The sequence below is a fragment of the Ananas comosus genome, linkage group 11, assembly GCF_001540865.1.
Source record: "Ananas comosus cultivar F153 linkage group 11, ASM154086v1, whole genome shotgun sequence".
NCBI lineage: Eukaryota > Viridiplantae > Streptophyta > Magnoliopsida > Poales > Bromeliaceae > Ananas > Ananas comosus.
In genome coordinates this window covers 12872601-12892415 of record NC_033631.1, presented here as the reverse complement: position 1 = coordinate 12892415, position 19815 = coordinate 12872601, and the positions used below count along the sequence as shown (strand labels likewise).

The 19815-nt window shown below is 39.5% G+C and overlaps 3 protein-coding genes across 4 annotated transcripts; 1 reads left to right on the top strand and 2 right to left on the bottom strand.

The window, feature by feature from the left end:
• LOC109717227 (RNA polymerase II transcriptional coactivator KELP) lies at positions 206–3520 on the bottom strand. The gene is made up of 3 exons (XM_020242898.1): positions 2986–3520; positions 2807–2912; positions 206–562 (listed from the first exon to the last, which is right to left on the bottom strand). The coding sequence occupies exons 1-3, from the start codon at positions 3322–3324 to the stop codon at positions 471–473; spliced, it is 537 nt and encodes a 178-aa protein (XP_020098487.1). The 5' UTR covers positions 3325–3520; the 3' UTR covers positions 206–470.
• LOC109717589 (ubiquitin carboxyl-terminal hydrolase 6) lies at positions 4116–11528 on the top strand. Of its 2 annotated transcripts, XM_020243436.1 has the most exons (18): positions 4122–4295; positions 4906–5051; positions 5167–5202; positions 5294–5401; positions 6219–6319; positions 6459–6585; positions 7526–7585; positions 7669–7736; positions 7869–7919; positions 8099–8207; positions 8622–8710; positions 8780–8849; positions 9298–9378; positions 9478–9573; positions 10049–10097; positions 10299–10418; positions 10753–10827; positions 11182–11528. In XM_020243436.1, the coding sequence occupies exons 1-18, from the start codon at positions 4286–4288 to the stop codon at positions 11229–11231; spliced, it is 1446 nt and encodes a 481-aa protein (XP_020099025.1). In that variant the 5' UTR covers positions 4122–4285; the 3' UTR covers positions 11232–11528. The 2 variants fall into 2 exon arrangements, 1 of the variants encoding a protein (XP_020099025.1); XR_002218215.1 differs by lacking the exons at positions 10753–10827; positions 11182–11528 and adding an exon at positions 9881–9968 and having other exon boundaries at positions 4116–4295; positions 10299–10372.
• Positions 12203–17711, bottom strand: LOC109717469 (DEAD-box ATP-dependent RNA helicase 56). The gene is made up of 12 exons (XM_020243280.1): positions 17552–17711; positions 17301–17418; positions 16716–16816; positions 15844–16016; positions 15491–15722; positions 15213–15331; positions 14617–14673; positions 14352–14536; positions 13432–13576; positions 13174–13257; positions 13027–13090; positions 12203–12539 (listed from the first exon to the last, which is right to left on the bottom strand). The coding sequence occupies exons 2-12, from the start codon at positions 17414–17416 to the stop codon at positions 12529–12531; spliced, it is 1287 nt and encodes a 428-aa protein (XP_020098869.1). The 5' UTR covers positions 17417–17418; positions 17552–17711; the 3' UTR covers positions 12203–12528.

Sequence of the window (19815 nt, the reverse complement as noted above, 5' to 3'; positions counted from 1 at the left end):
TGTTAAGAATCTAAACGAACAAATTCCCTACCCAAGACACGATGAGAGAACAAGATTAAACTTGAGAATCAAAAACCAACCCGAGAGATGTAACTGCTGGTTTACCTTTTTCATTTTCTAAGAACTTTGAGATTTCAGTGAAGAGTTGCAACTCAAATCTAATTGCCCAGGATAATCATACACAGCAGACGATGACTAGAAGAAATTTATGTAAAAGATTTGTTAAAAAAACTGCATAATTTCTATGTCATAAAACACTTCACACAAACTGCCTAAGAGAGCAGAGTCCGCTAGAAAAAGAGGGCAGCGTTACTGGAAATATAGAACAGACATATCCATTTATAACTACACATTGAAACTACAAGAAATACAGCTAGTCTTTTGGACTCAAAATTCTAACGCGCTACAAAACATGTCTAAAGCTTTGGCGCATTAGAAAAAGCTCGCAAAAGAGCACCTACTAACGCTGATCAATCTGACCCTTCGAGCCTCTTAATAGCATCCTGTATTGCTGGGATAGCTTTCCGAAAGGCTTCCCACTGATCAACTGTCAAACTTATTCCTGCAGGTGGCACAGAACAAATATCACCAGAAAAGAAGAAAAAGGTGAAAATTGAAGTCGATATCAGAATTGCAAGAAATATCTCGAGTAGCCAAAATAGACAGCATTAAATTTATATCTCAAATTAGTGTTAGCAAGAAGGCTGACAAAGTCCAAAGACTCCAAACGAATATCATAGTATGACTTTCCAGAAATACTATAACCAGTATTACCATTTTCATTCAAGGGACTTTAACACAGTCATTCAGTGTTAAGGCACTAAGGCACTAAAGAAAAACAAAATGGCCACAGCTCCGTTTGGGATTGAATGGAGATTGCATTTTGTGCCCTGAGAAAGAACAATAGGAACACATTGCGTAAATCAAAATGAGTCAATTAAAATATATTTTTTAGTCCCACCTGAAAACAAGGAAGCATATTCCTAAATGTTTTCGCCTCAACTCAATTCTCCCCAATAGCATTAGATGACCCTTATTACCAAACGGCAAACGGGCACTACATCTCCAAAATCCAAGTATATGCATTTAATTATTGATCAGAGAGTTCTGAGAACTGTAAATTGTATGAGATTGACCAATAAAAAATGTGAAGTGTGATGTATTACATGCGTGCTATTAACAACTAAGTTTTCGCGGACCAAAATAATCATTGCAGCAAAAGGGGAAAAAATCACTAAAAAACAATGTTGTGGCGGGACTGGAGCACAGCTCAAAGATGGGGACTCCAAAAAACTTGCTGATTTTGAAGACTACCAACAAACAAACACCAATCCAAGGGACTTTGGTGCCAATTCTTGCCCAAAAAGCAAATGAGGAACTTCCCAAAAGATCTATAAGTCTATTGTGCTCTCAGCAGTAGAGTGATATTCTATTGCATTCATAGACTCACATAGCCGAGGATCAACGGTAAGCACAATGAACAGCACTACACTACAGGCAGTAATATATGCAAAGTCTTAGAGGGCATGCTATCCACCATCCACATCGCCTATAAACAATTCCTGTCATGGCCACAATAATAGGTCGCAATTCACTGATAAGTTGTTAGATAGTAGACTCCATATACAGACATACACCATCCTTCTTGTGTTATAGCTTTGTCCAGGAGAATAATAAGACACAGTATCGGTTATTTCATTTGCAATACAATAACACGGTTTCAACCAAAACCACCAAAAAAGAAGGTTTTAACTGTATGGTAGTGAGAATGCTGATGGAGCAAAATCAAGTTCGAGGGCAAAGTGGACAAAAACAATTCAAATCCAAGTTATCCAGCCAAAACAGAAAGGAAATTTTCCACAAATAAAATAAGAACTAACTGATCAAGCAAATGAAGAACCAATGATACAAACTGACAGGACTGGATACAAAAAAGAAATGAATGATGTAACTGCTTGGCTTCATAGCAGAAGGATGCACTACATGTTCAAAAGAGCCAAGAGCATAAGAGGTGGAGGAAATGAGTATACATTAGCCATCGACTATCTCAAAAGGTATGGTAAGTGTAATCTTCTACGTAATATCTACATCAGCTGTTCAGTTTTTAAGGTCTGCGACAAATATTCATTTTTTATGTCCTCGTCCGGAGAACTATTTGATCATGTATAGAAAGTTGCAACAAAGTAAAGAGACGTCCTTCGTTTCGCATCTTCTAGAAAGTTTTATCCAACTTTAATTCTTCACTACCATGTCAAACGCAAACAGTTAGAAATTCTTTTTACCACATTAAAGCAGCATTCTTTATTTTGGAGGATAAAAGCACTACATCCTCTATTACTTGATAGCTCCTTATTTCTTAGAAAGTGCTAACTATTATCTATCACAATTGGCAAATTCACCAACTCCAACTACCCACGAGGATTGTCAAGCTCTACCCTAAACCATACATATGTAACATGCGTAGTACCTTGAGTAGTATATTCCAATCAGACATGTTTCTTTTGCTAAGAAGCTTCAGAGAAACAGTTCTTACTGATTAAACCCCATGCTCAGCTTCAAATGACACAATTTATGAGGGTGTAAGTTTAATAAATCATGCTCGGGATGCTATAAGCGCATGTAGCACCAAAACAAGGAGCTGAGCTCATCCCGTCGAGAGTCAAAACCATATTTTTGACCTAATTAACAAATGCAAACACCAAATCCAACTCAAGAGTGTAAACGAACTTGAATGCAACAGCAGGATAAAAGGTCAGTAGTACACAAGGCAAGAGATATATACCAAACTACATAAATTTGAAGTTACCTTTACTGGTAGGCAACTGCTTGCCATCCTTCTCGTAGAACTCCCGGATGGACACCAGCCTTTTCCCTCTGAACTCCTGAATTGTCACCCTCCTCTTCTTCGACAGCTGCAAAGGCAAAACGTGAGAGGAGCCAAAAACCCTAATTAACGAAAAAGCAAAGCCCTAATTCACGTCGTACATGGCATATGATGAGATCGCCCTCGTCGTCGTACTCCCTCTGCTCCTGGCCGCCCCCCCCGTCGTCCTTTCCCTCTTCCTCCTCTCCTCCATCGTTCTTCGCGTTCTCGTGTTCGTTCTCGTTCTCGTTCTCCTTGGGCCCAGGCTCCTTGGCCTTGGAGACGAGGAAGGATTCGACGACGCGGCGGACGAAGCGCTTGCGATCGGGGAGGGAGAGGTCGAGGCCGAGCTTCTCCGCGGCCATGGCGCGGACCTTGTGCTCTGTGAGCGACTCCATGTCCGCGTCTTCGAGGATCTCCAACACCGTCGCCTCGATCTTCTGCTGCGTCTCCGCATCCATCTTCGCCCCACTTCGTCTCTATCTATCCCACTTCGATTTGATTATGAGGAGATAAAAGCGAAGAGAACGCTCCTCTTCTCCTTCCTTCAGATTCTTCTTCTAATGGAAGGAACACCACCCCGCTCCACAAGGCGTTCCTCGCATCACACTTTAATTAGTAGTCTCCCAAGTCCCAACCATATTGTTAATGAAAATAATAATAATAGTAATATATGTAACAATGTTTAATGTTTTAATTTTAGTAAATTGTTTTTATTTTCTAAATTTTTGTTGCTGCCTCTCTCACGGTCTCACCCCAATAATAAGGTTTTTTCTTTTTTCCCCTAGGAACAAAAATTGTTCTTTACCTCTTATAATTTCAGATAATTATATTAGGATTTTCATAAAATTTTATTAGCAATTTTGTTAAATTGAATGATTGGTGAACAATTAACAAATAACTGGTAAAATTATTAGATTTGAAATATGTATAGTTAACAGGGTCTCGATATATTTTATTTTAACTGAAAAAGAAAGAAAAAAAATCTAACATTCGGTAACTTTAGTGTGGGAGTTTTTTTAATTTAAAGTAAAAAAATCAAAATAAATAAGTTAGTTCGCCGAAACAAAATAAAGGGTTATATTTCTCTCTGTGAGCAGTGAGACCCGATAAGACCCGATAAGAGGTTAAAAAAAATATGTAGTTAAAAAATCGCGGATCTACGGCGAAGATGAAAGAATCGAAACCCGATAAGGCCTTTCCCCACCGCGCAAGACTCGCACCCGATAAGGCCTTTTCTAGAAGGAACTTGGGACGCCGGCAGGTCGTTCGTTTCGCCGCTGCTTCCTCCCTCTGCTCATCCTCATCCTCATCCTCATCCTCATCGTCCTTCTCCCTCGAAGAAAACCTTTCTCTCCTTTTTCTCTCTCTTCTTCTCTTCTCCGCTTCGGCGATTCCAAGGAGCGAGATTCTATCGCAACCATGCCCACCGGTACGAATTAGGGCTTCGATTTGCTAATTTTCCTGCCTCATTTGGTTGACCATATCAATCCTTTAGAACGATCGGATCCCCTATAGCCACATTCTTTTTTTTTTTCCGCAAATTATTGGATCAGAGGTTAATAGGTTATAGTTTATGCTGAAATAGTGACCTCGATTTGAATGTTTTAATTATACAGCATAATTTCTCGATGCTATTTAGACTTCTAGGGTTTGCGTTTTTTCATCCTGACTCAGTTGTGTTGTTCGTTGGATTGGTATAAGTTTCCTTTTTCGAATTATAGTTGCGAGTTTCGCTAGAAATAGAAGTTTTTTCCACTGGTACTTTGAGCTGTGCATTGACCTGTGATCCATTTTCTATTGTAGCAAGACTAGAATTTCAAATGATATTACCGGTATATTCTCCTGTTTTCTGCTCCGTTTGTCAAGCTAATATGCTATCATTCCGCTTATAAATCTTCATTTTGTTTTAAAAAATAATGTAAAAAAATAAATCTACCGATTTTTATCCTGTATGTACTATAAAGTCCTTACCAAGGATATCCTTCGCCTTATAATGTTGTAGAGTTGCTGATAAGTTGACTCTTGTATGTTCCGCACAGTGAGTGTGAAATGGCAGAAGGAGCTTTTTCCAGCTGTAGAAATCGATACTACTCAACCACCTATTGTCTTTAAGAGTCAGCTGTACACTTTAACTGGTGTACCCCCAGAGAGGCAGAAGATCATGGTCAAAGGTGGTCTCTTGAAGGTACAAGATACTTACTCTATTGCCGACTTTCTTTAGATGATTATATCTGTTGTGCTGGACTTTCTATCTATATGAAGAGCAATAATCAGCTTTAAGTTCCTTATACATGGTGCAGGATGATGCAGATTGGTCCACTTTGGGTGTAAAAGATGTAATGCTGCTTGTTCTGGCCTTCTTTTCTTTCAGCATTACTTTATTACATCTTCGTATTAGCAAAATTGAGGATTTATAAATTTCTATAGGGTCAAAAGTTGATGATGATGGGGACAGCAGATGAAATTGTGAAAGCTCCAGAAAAAGGTCCTGTCTTCATGGAAGATTTGCCGGAAGAAGAGCAAGTAGTTGCTGTGGTGAGGACCATGGTTCCATTTGTTGCTAGTTAAAATTCATTGCTTTATTTCAAGATTTGGAGCATAGGTGTTTTTTATCTGGCCTGGTGAAAATGTTTTTGGTGTTATCAAAATTGCAAGGTTGCTTTTGTGCTTGGAAACATCTTCTACAGCATTGTGCATTAGAGCTACATTTTGTGGCCCACTTTGTTTGCTAGGCTTGTCCATAGTTGGGAGGTGTAAGAATTAATTTCTTCAAACTATACATTTTGATTGCAATTAAATAGGAAAGACTGCCATTACCATTGTTGAGTGTGGGAGGTGTCATTAACAACTCTACCATCCATATCGATTTGCTTGTTTTGCTTTTCTGTGTAGTTGCACAGTTCTTTGTTTTGTGTTTTTTTTTATGAAGAAATGTTTGCAGAACTTAAATAGTAGCTTTGGTGTCCACAAACATTGTGCTATGATAGCCTATGCATAGATGTAATTCAATGTGGGAAGTTTCATCAAGTCAACTAAAACTTGTATGTGGTCGTCGAATGCTTTTTCTAGCTTGATGGTATTCAGTTAAAACAAGATATTTTGCTAACTTTAGCATTATTTTGAAGTTGGTAACATTCTCAACCTTGCATTTTGTTAAACTCGCAAAAGCCTTGTACTGTGTAGAATGACTAAATGAGGGCCTGAGTCTATTTTATCACAAGCCGGAGAAAACTGCATGTTGTTGCATGATTTTTTGAAATCGACTTTCTTTCTTTCTTTCTTTCTTTCTTCTATTTTACAATTAAGTGGTGTGTGCATTTTCTTCGTAAAACTAAGTTGATTTCTGCTGCAGGGTCACAGTGCTGGTCTTTATAACCTGGGAAACACCTGTTACTTGAACTCTACATTGCAATGTCTACACTTGGTTCCGGAACTAAAGTCAGCATTACTGAGGTTAGTTACATGTCTTCATGATATTGAGGCAATTTGTTTGAAACATTTGAAATGCTTTCTGGATGATTCTAGTGAGGTTTATAATCTATCATATTTTATTGGCTAAAAAATACGTTCTCCCACTGTAATCCATGAACAGTTATACAAACTCTGGAAGAAGTAATGAGCTTGATCAATACTCACACCTTCTGACTGTTGCGACGCGTGATCTCTTTAGCGAGCTTGATCGAAGCATTCGGCCTGTTGCTCCTTTGCAGTTTTTGACAGTGAGTTCCTGGCATCTTGCTACAGCTTTTTTAATATTGCAGGAGCTGTTTTTTATACTTTGGTGCAGCTGTTTTATCTTATTCTTTATTTTCTCTCTCATCAAAGGGACTTCTTATTATCATCATTTGATTTTTTTTAAATAAAATAATATGAAAATTAATTAATTTCCCTTGTTATTTTCCATTTCTTGTTCTTATCCTTTCTCTCCATCTATTTCAATGGACCTACGAGGCTGACTTGCTGACAGAGAGAGAGAGAGCGAGAGAGGCATGTTGTGTGATATTAGTATTTGCAGAACATGGCCATTTAGTAGGATTGTTGAATGAGTAGGAAGCGACTCGTTGTAGAGATCAAGAATGGCTGTGAATGGGGGAAGAGAGAGTGTGGGAGGGGAGGGCTTGTTACTCTTTTGAAATTGCTATAGTCAGCACTCCAAGCATGAAGTGCACCAAGGGGAAGCTGTTCCAACAGAACAGTACTGCAATCCATAGTGGAATGTCCTTCTGTTCCAGTAAGGGCCGTTTACTGATAACCAAGTTTTGTAAGAGTAGAACTTTTAGTTTTCCCTGTATTCATCAAGATGATAAAATCATATACGCCACACAACCCAGGACTTTGGGCAGAAAAAAAATAATTTAATGACGGCACTACGGAAGTTGAGTAAGATCAAGGATTAATCTGTTTAAGAGGAAAAATTGAGGGGCTGATTCACAATAAATCAACCAGTTTAGTTAGTCTCTACTTTTTTTTGGGATATTATAGAGATGTTCATCTTTAAGAAATGATATGCTCGTGTACGCTGCATTATGAGGCAAATCTTGTTGTGTGGACTATCGCTTATGAATGAATGAATAGTAAATATACCACTTGTGATTATCTGGTAATCTGATGCCTCACCCTGTCATATTTTGTCTAATTTTTAATGTTCTTTTTGTGCAGGTGTTGCGTAAAAAATTTCCTCAGTTTGCTCAGCAGCAAAATGGTACTTACATGCAACAGGTTTGTCACTCTGAAAATAATATCTTGTCAAAGTCAGCTCTTGTCTGCTAAGCTGGCAAATCTCTTTTCTCATTATATTTCAGGATGCTGAGGAATGTTGGACACAACTAATATATGCACTTTCTCAATCTCTTAGATCTTCAGAATCAAGGTATTCTGCTTAAGTTTAGACTAATTATTGCTGATTATCTAGTGGTGTCTAGCTTGCTTACTCTTCTTATGATGTTTTGTCCACTCAAAATTTACAAGAATATTGTTTTCCTGTGATAATTTTGCTGATTAGTGAAGTACCTGCTGCAGTGAAGACCCTTTTTGGGATTGATCTTGTTAGCAGGTAAGTATTTCTATTTGGCATTCATTTCCTTACTGTCAAACTTAAAAAGATAGAGACCATATTGTGTCTATTGCTATTGTTACCTTTATGATTTCAAATGGTATTAAATTTGTTTCACATTAGTAATGTCAACAATTGAAACAAAAGCATGCTACTGGTGGTTTATTTTTATCAACCAGGGTCCACTGTGCAGAAAGTGGTGAGGAAAGTTTGGAGACAGAGTCTATCTATGCACTAAAATGCCACATCTCCCAAGATGTAAACCACTTGCATGAAGGGCTCAAGCATGTAAGTTACTAGAATAAAAAGTTGATGTTGAACTGCCAACTGAACCAGTTCTTTTGTACTTGTTTGATTTTGGCTTATTTGTCTCAGCCAATGTCAGTTGGCTGAAATGCTAGGGAGCAACTTATACCCTGAATATAAATTGAACAGATCTTTTTCCTTGCCGGGTGGGGTGAAGGGGGGGGATTCGCTGTAAAAGAAAAGAGAGTAGATATAATTGCCTAGATGTTCATTTACTGAGAAACAGTCCTATCTTCAGAAAGGGTGCTATTGCACAAAATGGATCTTTTCCCCAAAACCCCGAACTCTATACTAATGTTTGCAGCAATTAACGCTTTGCCAATAAGTTTCACATTCTTAGTCTTTTAGCACTGAACATTTTTCCCTTTCACATGGTGACTAACATTTTCTTAACAGGGTCTGAAATCTGAGCTAGAGAAAGTTTCTCCTTCATTGGGACGTAGTGCTATTTATACAAAAGAATCAAGAATCAGTGAATTGCCTAGGCAAGATAATGTTCTGCCATTGTTTTATAAAAATAAACGTTTATAAATGCTTACACGGAACCATTGCAGGTATTTGACTGTTCAGTTTGTGCGTTTCTTCTGGAAAAGGGAGTCGAATCAAAAGGCAAAAATTTTGCGGGTAATATGAGCGTCCCATGTTTATTCTGCTTGCGTGTGTTTCTGCATATAGAATAACCCTTTGAGTGAATTTGAAGGGCAAAAAATCTTTGTGATACTAGTAGTGTTCAGAGCTGTTCAATGAGAAGTTCTGTCTCAGCTTGCTAATAATTGGCTTATTTTGGGCTTAACTGAAAACCCAAGGTTGAGCATGAATGATTCGCTTCATAATAAGCTTCAGTCAGCTATGTTGACTGGCGTTTAATCATCTAAATAAAACTATCACTCACCTTGACGCACCTCATTTCTAGCTCTAGATATAACAGTTGGGCATATACTTGTTTTCTTTGAACTTAAGCAGATGCTCGAATACTTTAGAAAAGGCTCATTTTGTTGTCTGCTTGTTGGTGCTGTTTTTAAAATTTACTGGGTCACTCTTTTATTTTCTTCTATTTTTGTGATATTTACAGAAAGTGGACTATCCACTGGAGTTGGATGTTTATGAATTCTGTTCAGAAGAACTTCGCCAAAAGCTTCAAGCTCCTCGTCAGGTTTCTTCTCTTTGACTTACTGGAGTTGAGCTGCTTCACTGTGAATTACAAATTTGTAAAATTTTCTGATGCCTGATTGTGGTGTAACTGCATTTGAAGATGCTACGAGATATAGAAAATGCCAAGCTTGGGTTGAAAACACAGGATAAAAGTAATGCCTCCAAAGCAAATGAGTGTAACATGCCACAACCAGAGGTACGGTGACCACTCCCCTCCCTCCTCCATAGGCTGCATTCTAAGACATTATATTTTGAAGTTTCATTTTTTAAAAGCTTTCTTACTATCATGTGACATAAATTACCAGGTCATCTTTTCTATGTTTACTTATTTGGTAATTACTTTTTGTAGTTATAGCTATATATATGCCGTATATTACTACGAGAAAAAACTTTCTGGTTATAGTTTGCCACCAACTCTTTGCCTGAAATGCCAAATTATCCTTTGTGCTGGCCTTTTAAAGTTATCATGTGCTAACCTTAATGCATATGAAACTATTCTGTAGGAAGGAGAAGACAAAGAAGCTTGTCTATCCAAGCTTGATAGTAAATAAGAAATTTTGACACCTACCAAGAAAGTTCCTTGCTAAGGATGTGGGTTTGTAAAACAAGAGGTATCAAATAAAGTATCTGAATTTACTTTAACTGAGTCTTGTTTCTTTTTGTTCTTATAGGGATCTGTTGGGAATCAAGGGGAACCATCTAGCAACTCTCATGATAAAGGTAATTAGGAATTGGAACTATAGTTTATATTTATAGCTCGCCTATCAACTGCCTGTTTTGTCCTGGCCTATCCTACTTTAAAAAAATCGATACTATTAATCGTTGCTTCTGATGTCGTGAACTACTTCAAATACTAAAGCAACGACCTTTTAAATTTTTAATTCCTTGTTGAGTATTGCTCGAAACATAACATTTCTGCAGCTAATTCTTCGGATGGAAAGACACAATTAACTGGAATTTATGATCTGGTTGCGGTGCTGACCCACAAGGGAAGGAGTGCGGACTCTGGTCACTATGTTGCATGGGTCAAACAAGAAAGCGGTCCGTAGCAGTTCACAATGATGACAGGCTTATCCTTCGAGAAATTATTGCCTGGACTGGTCCTCCGTGTCGTCCATGGACCTCTGGCTTCTGCCCGCCATTCCTTTTCTCACGAATCCCCACCATGTTTATATAATAATATCAAAACTTGGAAAAGGCTGTTAACTCCTTGATGGTGTGGATTGAAAGGAGAGGAATGAATTAATGAATGGCAGATGACGTGGGATGTGCAAGGCTGATGTGGAGCTTCCTGGCAATAATTTCTCTTATCTTTGTTATTGTTGCTTGGTTCAGTACATTAAAAAAAAAAAAAAAATACTGTGTTGTTATACAGGGAAATGGATCCAATACGATGACAACAACCCGATTCTGCAAAGGGAGGAAGACATTACAAAGCTCTCCGGTGGAGGTAAGCGATTCCCTCGGAGTTTCTCTTTCAGAATTTGCTTGATTTAGATCCTTTAACAGAGGATCTTAACTGTGCTGCTTATTTTACTACGGAGTTAATAAGTACTAATGATGCTTCCATGCTTATGTTAAGTCTGATCGGTATCATAGTATTTGCAAAGAGAAAAACAACAGAAGGGAATAAAAGTAATAAATTACAGTTATCTTTTTGCACTAGGTGACAGTATTTGAGTGGTTCAAATTTAATTAGTCTCTGAATAGAACAGGCATTCTTGAGACTTTTCTTCTTTGGTATCTTCTTGCCGTAATATTTCTTCATTCATCTCGATTAAAGTTGTATCATTTTGTTTAACAGGTGACTGGCACATGGCATATATTTGCATGTATAAAGCTCGCGTCGTGTGAATTTGGAGTCGAAGAAAGGGTGTGGATGTGATATGTACTTTACAATATGCTTAAACTGTTTTCCAGAATTGCCGTTCCAAATACGACTACAGAATATTATGGTGCAGTGCTGTTTTCTATTTATTCAGGGCTCCAATAGGAAAGAGGAAAAGAAAATTATAAACATGGCCCCTCGCTTTAAGTTAAATTTGAAATGAGGACGCTACTGGAAAGTTGATCTTTAGTAGATGTGAGAACCAGATTCCCGTTTTGAAGTTGAATATCTGCTTTCTATCATTCCATGATAAATTATGCTTTTACCATGTGTTTCAGCATGCTATGCTTGTCTGCAGTGTTTCAGCATGCTATACAGCTATACTTGTCTACGAACTTCAATGTTCTCGGAACGAGCATGGTGGACGAATCGGAAAAAATCTGAAATGTGATGATGCTACATGAATGAATGATGTGGTATTAACTTATCATATATAGTCTTTAAAATTTTGTATATTTTATTATGATTTTTAAAAATATTTTTATTATATTTTATTTCTTTAAATGGGGAAATTTGATTGGTAAAGACATCATTGGCATAGAAGGCTATCTACGCGAATTGATTCCACCACGCAAGTTTGGAGTGGCAATCCAGGCAGGTCGGTCCATGGGCCAAGCCGGGGCCGACATCAAAATATAGAGGCCCGCACCGACTCTGACGGGCTTCTTACCGGCTCAAGCGTGTCATGCCATGAGCCACTAGCCCCAAGATAAGATCAAGTCTACCATGAGAGTTCACATTTCACTTATTCTTACGCTAACGCACGCGTACGCGAGTACATAACAATATATACATAAAATCCACCAAATAATAAAGTTTAGACATCCAAGAAATAAAATTGATAACCAACATTATGCACGTGCTATTTCGATGCATTCTAGTGTGCGCATCGTCTCTGTGCGTGTGCATATATATTCACATACTACAGACGCAGAAATCATGAATCAGGAAGTGCAAACACAAACGACAGAAATCTCTAACAAAAGTTAATATGGCATGCCACCAGCAAATATCATTCTAGAAGACTATTAGCCAATCCTAACATAAAACATATAGAACAACATTCGTCTCATCTTAGATATATAAGCATCCAGATCTTAATGCTAAGTACTAGTAGTACTGTCTACTATGAGGTACAGAAGTTAAAAACAATCTCTTCCACAACATTATGTCTCAATCACGGCAAATTATGGAATATCTGCAACACGCTCTTAACGCACGTCCATCTCCTTTTACGCCTTCAGAAAGTGACGAATATCATTATCAAGATGGCACTGAAACAACAAACTCCAAACATCAGGTTTCCGTAAAAATCTTATCTAGAATTTGAGCAGACAACAACTTTAAAAAAAAAAAAAATGCCCGTAGACAAAAAATATGACATGTCAATTCTACAATGCAAAATACAAAGAGAGCGAAGTTCCAATTCAGTTCCTTTTAAAGCATATACTATGATGAATATTGCCCTTTTTCCAATCCATTGGCAGAATATAGATAGAAGCGAACAAAAAAAATCATGCTGAAAATTTTAGGTTAAGGCCCTATCTTGGCAGGTATCAAACACTGAATCATTCTTAACACATTTCTACACACATAGCCACACGAATAGTCATTGTCTACCTAAGATGAAGGCATGTAAAAAATTATTTCCAATTGAATGCATGCTAAGAGTTAAAAGGAGATATATATCTTGCATTTCAACATACACCTAATATGTTTGTCTTACCCCAATGAGCACATTATATGAGTAGAATAACTTACTGTATGTGGAAGTGTCGATTTGCTCGGGCAGCTCTTTGATATCCACCTCAAACCTTTCTTGTACCTTCATGTAAAGACAATATGCTAATTAGATAATACCATAAACAGCAACCAACTTATAGTGGTTATACAATAAATGACACAGACTTGATTGAGAACATCTGAGTCGGAGGCGGATGAGACGAATGTAATAGCTAGCCCCTTGGTCCCAAAGCGGCCTGCCCTTCCAACCTAAAAAGCAATAATAATAGTAAGAAGGCCGAAAAGCTTCGCCACAACTCCAATGAAAAAATATTGTTGAATATAAATATTAAAAAACACCATTCTCTGGTATCTTTTAAGTTTTTGGAGAATAACAATTGATTCACATTCTTTAACAGATGTTAATGGATAAAAAGTATTAACCCTGTGCAAGTAGGTATCGGCGGAATCTGGCATATCATAGTTTATCACAATGTTCACACGCTCAATATCAATTCCCCTGCCCACCAAATCTGTGGCAACAAGAATCCTCTTGTGACCTTCCTTGAAGCTCTTGTACCTTGTTAACCTGCAAGATAACCAGAAGGGGAGTTGGAATAATTGAATAACCAGAAAAATGAACCTCAAATAACTTTTCAAATGAAAAGGAAGGGAAATTTCCAAAATAGGAACTCCATTTGGAAGCACGATATATCGTCAAAAAAATGGCAACAAAGATTCAGTTAAATCAATTTATACAAAATTCAACTGCAGAATAAACATGAAGTACAAACGCTACACCCATATTATAAGAAACATTTATTCAGTTAACGATAAACTAAGAAAAGACGTGTTTCAGTCAGACCTCAAAAATATAATGATGAAAAGAAAGACTCCTGGAAAAAATATGCTCTCCTACAAGAGTCAAAGTAGGCCAATTGTACTTCAAGTTGATGAACCAATTTAGTAGATCTCACAGAGAACACAGTATAGTAACAAAGGGACAGTTTTACTTCATATTAAATAACAAGAAAAACAATGAGAAAAAGTTCAAACTTTCCACAAGTTCCTCAGAACAAAAATAAGAGCTTCGTCAAAGAGATTATATGAGCTGAACCACAAAGATCTAAAGATACTTCTTGCAGACCAGACTATTTTCGAAAAAGAAAAACAGCACATTCAAACAAACAGGAGAAAAAACAGTCAACACAGGAGTGATAACAAATATATACTACAAGAGCAATTTGAAGCAGTCCCAACTCTTTGAGGTTGATAATATGGAACATATTCATCTATTTAACTCTCTTTTGCATAAGATAATGACTATAGCAGTATGTACAGAAATCATGAAGGAAAGCACAAACCTTTCTTCCTGAGGCATTCCCGAGTGAATGCAGATCGAAGGAAAATTGCACTCACAAAGTAACTTGTTAAGCTCTGCTGCTCTGTTGACACTTTTGACAAAGATAACGACTTGATTGAAGTCCAAAGCATCCAAAAGATCATTCAACTTCCGATTCTTTTCCAACTCGGTCAATTTGATGTAGTGCTGCATCAAGAAAGATAATGAGAAATAACACACACCAACGATTGCATCTAAGAAATGCACATGACATGTCCGTATTTTACCTGAACTAAACCATGTAGAGTCAATTTTGCCTCATCATCCACATAAATTTCCATTGGCTGAAAGGGAACAAGCGTCAGATGAAAGAAGGTTAGGGTGTTGCCTTCAAGCTAACGTTATCCAGTACCAAAAGAGAATGACGCATGAACTCCACTTCATTTGATTGTAATTTTGTAGCATCCTCACTGAAGCTCGAACAAATGAAACACTGAAAAGGCCATCCTTAACCATGCCCAGCAAAGTTTGTGGAACAGAGCTGCCCACAGTTGAATTCCTCATAAAAGGGTTCTACCTTGCCGGCCAATAATGTGATGGCAAGAAAAGTAGATCCAAGGATAACAATGGTCCCCCAGGAATAAGCAGACCGAGACTTAATATAAATAGCTATTAGATACCCACACCCACACCCACACCCACACCCAAATGAAAAAGGATCCCAGCTTAGCCAAAAAATTGATAAGAGCAAACTGATGAGGGCCAGCAAAACACTAAGAGCAAGAGGCACTGGCATCAACTGAACTGCTAAGTACAATTGTAGATAATTAAATTAGAAATGAAAATTATAGACTTCTAAGGGGAGCTGACAACAGGACATTACATCTTGCATGAACTTCTTGCATACAGGACGAATCTCCTTGCTCAGTGTCGCTGAAAACATCATAACTTGCTTGTCATGAGGTGTCATTTTAAAGATCTCCTGAACATCTCTGCGCATGTCTACAGAACATATAAAAACGTAAAAACGAAGAACCAGAGATAAATATATGTGTGAAAAAAAATGATATATGAATATTATAAAACATAGGGTAGCACAAACTACAAAGCGACAAAATAGAATTCCAGTGATTAGTAAATCAGGGGGGTGGGAGATCATACCCAGCGACTCCAACATCTTGTCACATTCGTCAAGAATGAAATGCCTCACATTCTTTAAGGAAAGTTCTTTATCTCTAGCTAGTGCTAGTATCCTTCCAGGAGTTCCAACTACTATGTGAGGACACTCGTTCTTCAGAATATCTTTATGTTTTGAAATGTGAACTCCCCCATAGAACACAGCAACTTTGATGTCTGGCAGGTACGTGCTGAACCTCTCGAACTCGTGGCATATCTATAATTTTAATAAGTAAATGCAAATTAGTTCTTAAATTCAAAGAAAGCATGACATTATGTGATAAATAATTGCAAACATATCTTTAAAAAAAAATCAAAGCTAGAATAAGATGTCGAACCTGGTAAGCTAGTTCCCTTGTGTGGCATAAAACAAGAGCAGCAACTTGGCCTGCAACAGGCTCGATTTGCTGAAGAGTCGAAAGGACGAATACAGCTGTCTTTCCCATCCCAGATTTCGCTTGGCAGATCACATCCATTCCAAGGATAGCTTGAGGAATGCATTCGTGTTGTACTGATGTAGAACCAAACAAAATTGGAGCGGTACCCCCAGTGAGTTAAAAATGACCTTCTGAGTCCTTTTAATAAAAGGTTTACCAAATTCTCCTCCAAAATAGAATGTGGAAGTAATGATTACCTGCAGATCAGCATACCAATATTATATTTGCCTAATTAAATATTTGTCTCAATGATAAACAAAAACATCATTCCTAAAAATATCAATCAATTTGGCAAACCAACGTTAACCCAAAAAAGAAATATTTCTAAGTTGGCCACTAATATTAAAAGCTAAGAAGGAAGTTTCAAAACAATCTTGTGTGCAATAGAATATTTTAAACAATTTTGCATGCATGTGCTCTTCTTCCTGGAGAAACTCTGCATTTAACCTCATTCCAGTTTTCAGGAAAAACTATCTGCTCCCATTTGCAGTTTCTTACACCGCATTTGGTTCTAATGAAGAAACTCTCAATATATCACACAACAGATATTGCATGTCACATGTTTAAAATTTTTTAAATTAAAACCATAGTATACCAAACTTGATAACAACATTTAATGCGCAAAACATTGAATTGCTTATTTTCAATATATTGACAGGAAATCACACTACAAACGATTAAAAAAAGGGGCAAAAACCAGGTTCAAGGGTGACACCGACTACAATCTTATAACTGAATGCCCAATTAACAAGGAACTGATAAAAAAAACTTGCCTTCGGAAGGATGCTCAAACCCTGAATCAACAATTGCACGAAGTAGCTCTGGCTTCAACAGGAAATCTCTGAATCCGGAACTATGAATTCCAACATAACCCCTGCCACCGTAAAATTAAGGTTGTTAAGATCATCTTATCATATCAGGAGAATAAGTGATGCACCAAAACATTGTCTGCTATTACAATGATACAATCATAGCTCTATTCGTAACCGCACCACTTCAAACAGCAAACCCTAACACATAAATATGGCAACTTCCCAAAGAAGTCACACAAGAGTAATTTGCTCATACATTTAGAACCAGAGTAGTAAGAAAGCAAACAGCTAATATCATACGGACACACAAAGTTGTCTCTTTTGCCATGAAAAACCTCTCCGAGCTACAGAAGGGTAGAGGCACCTAGCTTTCAACGTGGAGGGGAACAAAAATTACAGATCTAGAACTAATAACTACAAAGTTCTATCCAAATAAAAAATTAACAGCACATAAGAAATCTGAGTAGTAATTAACTACAATTTAAAGCAGTATCCGAGCAAATTAAACAAACAGCCATAGCTATCCTTTCGAGACATCATACTTACTTCTTCGCTGCTTCACCGGTGGCCTTCGCCGCGACACCATCGGGGGCCTTTTCCTCCTCCTCTTCGTAGTCGAGAAGCTCCTCCTCGTAAGCATCGTTGTCCTTCGCCTCTCCCATATCTGCGCCACAGAAGAAGATTAAATCGCATATATACAGATATATAGATTTTTGGAACGGAATTTTGAGTCTGTTAAACACAATAAGAATTTCTCCAAAAAAAAAAAAAAACACAATAAGACGGTAAGAGCTCACCTTCGAGTTAAGAGATCGTAAACTGGGGTTTGATTGGGGATATTACGCGTCTGCAAGAAAAAAAAAAAATTGGGAACCAGAAGCTAGGGTTCTTCGAAGTATCGAAGAGATCTAGGGTTTCAAAGCGAGAGGGCGGCGACAGTAAAGGCCGAGGGTTCTGCCCAACTCATATTTATAGGGGAAATGTGGATAGAAGCGATCCACCGTTGCGATTACGGTCCGTTTTAATCTCGATCCGATTCCTATCAGGTCCNGAAAAAAAAAAATTGGGAACCAGAAGCTAGGGTTCTTCGAAGTATCGAAGAGATCTAGGGTTTCAAAGCGAGAGGGCGGCGACAGTAAAGGCCGAGGGTTCTGCCCAACTCATATTTATAGGGGAAATGTGGATAGAAGCGATCCACCGTTGCGATTACGGTCCGTTTTAATCTCGATCCGATTCCTATCAGGTCCCGTCTAGGGGTGTAAACGAGCCAGACACGAGCCGGCTTGTCAAAGGATCGAGTCGAAAAATTCAGCTCGTGTTGGCCGAACACGAGCTGGCCAATGAACAATAAATTAAACTTAGATTGAATATATATAAAAAATAAATTTATAAAATTTTATTCATTAAACTTTAATGTAATAGTTGAAACTTTACATATAAATGAGTCTTTTTATAATTAAGCTTGTATTTATATTTTTCTTTTGCTAAAAATTAAATAATAGAAATACATATTATATATAATTATATATGGCCTTTTTGCATAAAAAATCCACTTATTTTGTGCTTTTGCAAAATCTGGTCACCTTTTTCGTTTTTGCAAATTCGGTCCGCTTTTTCAGCAAACTGACCAAAATACCCTTATTACTTTTTCTCTTGCCTCTTTCTCTCTCCTCTTCGTTCTCTCGTTCTTTTTTTTTTTCGCCGAAAAAAAAAAGCGAAGGCCAGGCGGGCGCGCCGCCGGAGCACCGCCAGGCGGGCTCTTCTTCTTCCTGCAGGAGCAATTTTTTTTTCTCTTTTTCTTTTTCTTCTTCTTCTTCTTCCTCCTGCTGGAGCACTTTTTTTTTTCCCCCTTTCTTCTTCTTCTTCTTCCTCCGGCTCCGGCCCCGCGCCGCCCCTCGTCGGCTTTTTCGGCCACGTCCACGACCTCGACCCCGCGCGCCGCGAGTAGGTCTACGGCACGCGCCGCGACCGCTACTCCATCCTCCTCGCCAAGTTCCTGCTCCTCCCCGCGCCGCTCCTCCGCCGCTACAGCTGCGCCCCCGAGCTTGCCCCCGCGCGCCGTGGGGAGGTGGTGGGAGAGGGTGACGAGGATGGAGTGGGCCCCGTGCGTGCCGCACGTGAGGGGAGGGAAGGGGGCAATGGTGCACCATTACACCATTAATGGTGTAATGGTGCACCATTACACCATGAAGAAGAAGAAGAAGCAGCCGCAGCGCGCTCGCGTGCCCGCCCGCCGCCACCGCGTGCATCGGCCCCGTCGTCGACCCTGCCCCGCGCCGCGGCTGCGTGCCCCGCGCCAGGAGCAGCTCCGCGATCAGTGCCTCCCCCGCCGGTGCCGACGCCTCGAGCGGCGTCGTCGGCCCGCGGCCTGGGGGCTCGACGTCGGCGCCGAACTCCAGCAGCAGCTGGATGAGGTCCACCCGGCCCTGCGCGATGGCCGAGTGCAGCAGGCCGATGCCAGACGCGTAGACGGCGTCGGCCGGGCGCCACTCCGGTTCGCTCCGCTCCAGCCGCCGTCGCCGCCGACGAACTCCGCAGCCTCTTCCTCCGCCGCGCCGCTGACAGCGACGACGACCGCGACGGCGGATGAGGTGGCGGAGGAGGCGTGCATCGTCGTCGTCGAAAGGACGACGACGTGGACGTCCCAGGGGCTGCGGCGGATGGTGTCGGCGAAAAAAAAAGAAAACGGTGTAATGGTGCACCATTACACCACCATTACACCATTAATGGTGTAATGGTGTAATTAATGGTGTAACCATTAATAGTGTAATTACACCATTAATAGTGTAATTACACCATTACACCATTAATGGTTAATGATGTAATGGTGCACCATTATATCATTACGAAGCCTGCGTGCCCGCCCGCCGCCGCTGCGTGCACCGGCCCCGCCGCTGACCCGGCCCCGCGCCAGAGAAGAGGGCCTGCCCCTGGAGATAAGGGAGTTGAGCTCGCGGAGCACGCGCTTGCGGTGCTCCTGCTCTGTCGTGGAGGGGGTAGGACGTGGGACGGTAGGGGTGGGACGTGGGCTCGGCGACGGCGACGGAGACGTGGGCTCGGC

What these genes read in the sequence shown, in the direction of transcription:
- LOC109717469 (XM_020243280.1), bottom strand. Translation starts at nt 17,416, where the DNA reads ATGGGAGAGGCGAAGGACAACGATGCTTACGAGGAGGAGCTTCTCGAC. An exon ending in GGAATGCCTCAGGAAGAAAG is followed by an intron (nt 13,577 to 14,351) that starts GTTTGTGCTTTC and finishes GTTATCTTGCAG; the next exon opens with GTTAACAAGGTACAAGAGCT. An exon ending in ACTCAGATGTTCTCAATCAA is followed by an intron (nt 13,091 to 13,173) that starts GTCTGTGTCATT and finishes CTTTACATGAAG; the next exon opens with GTACAAGAAAGGTTTGAGGT.
- LOC109717227 (XM_020242898.1), bottom strand. Translation starts at nt 3,324, where the DNA reads ATGGATGCGGAGACGCAGCAGAAGATCGAGGCGACGGTGTTGGAGATC. An exon ending in GCGATCTCATCATATGCCAT is followed by an intron (nt 2,913 to 2,985) that starts GTACGACGTGAA and finishes TTGCCTTTGCAG; the next exon opens with CTGTCGAAGAAGAGGAGGGT. An exon ending in GCAGTTGCCTACCAGTAAAG is followed by an intron (nt 563 to 2,806) that starts GTAACTTCAAAT and finishes TGCCACCTGCAG; the next exon opens with GAATAAGTTTGACAGTTGAT.
- LOC109717589 (XM_020243436.1), top strand. An exon ending in CTTAGATCTTCAGAATCAAG is followed by an intron (nt 7,737 to 7,868) that starts GTATTCTGCTTA and finishes TTTGCTGATTAG; the next exon opens with TGAAGTACCTGCTGCAGTGA. An exon ending in GTAACATGCCACAACCAGAG is followed by an intron (nt 9,574 to 10,048) that starts GTACGGTGACCA and finishes TTGTTCTTATAG; the next exon opens with GGATCTGTTGGGAATCAAGG.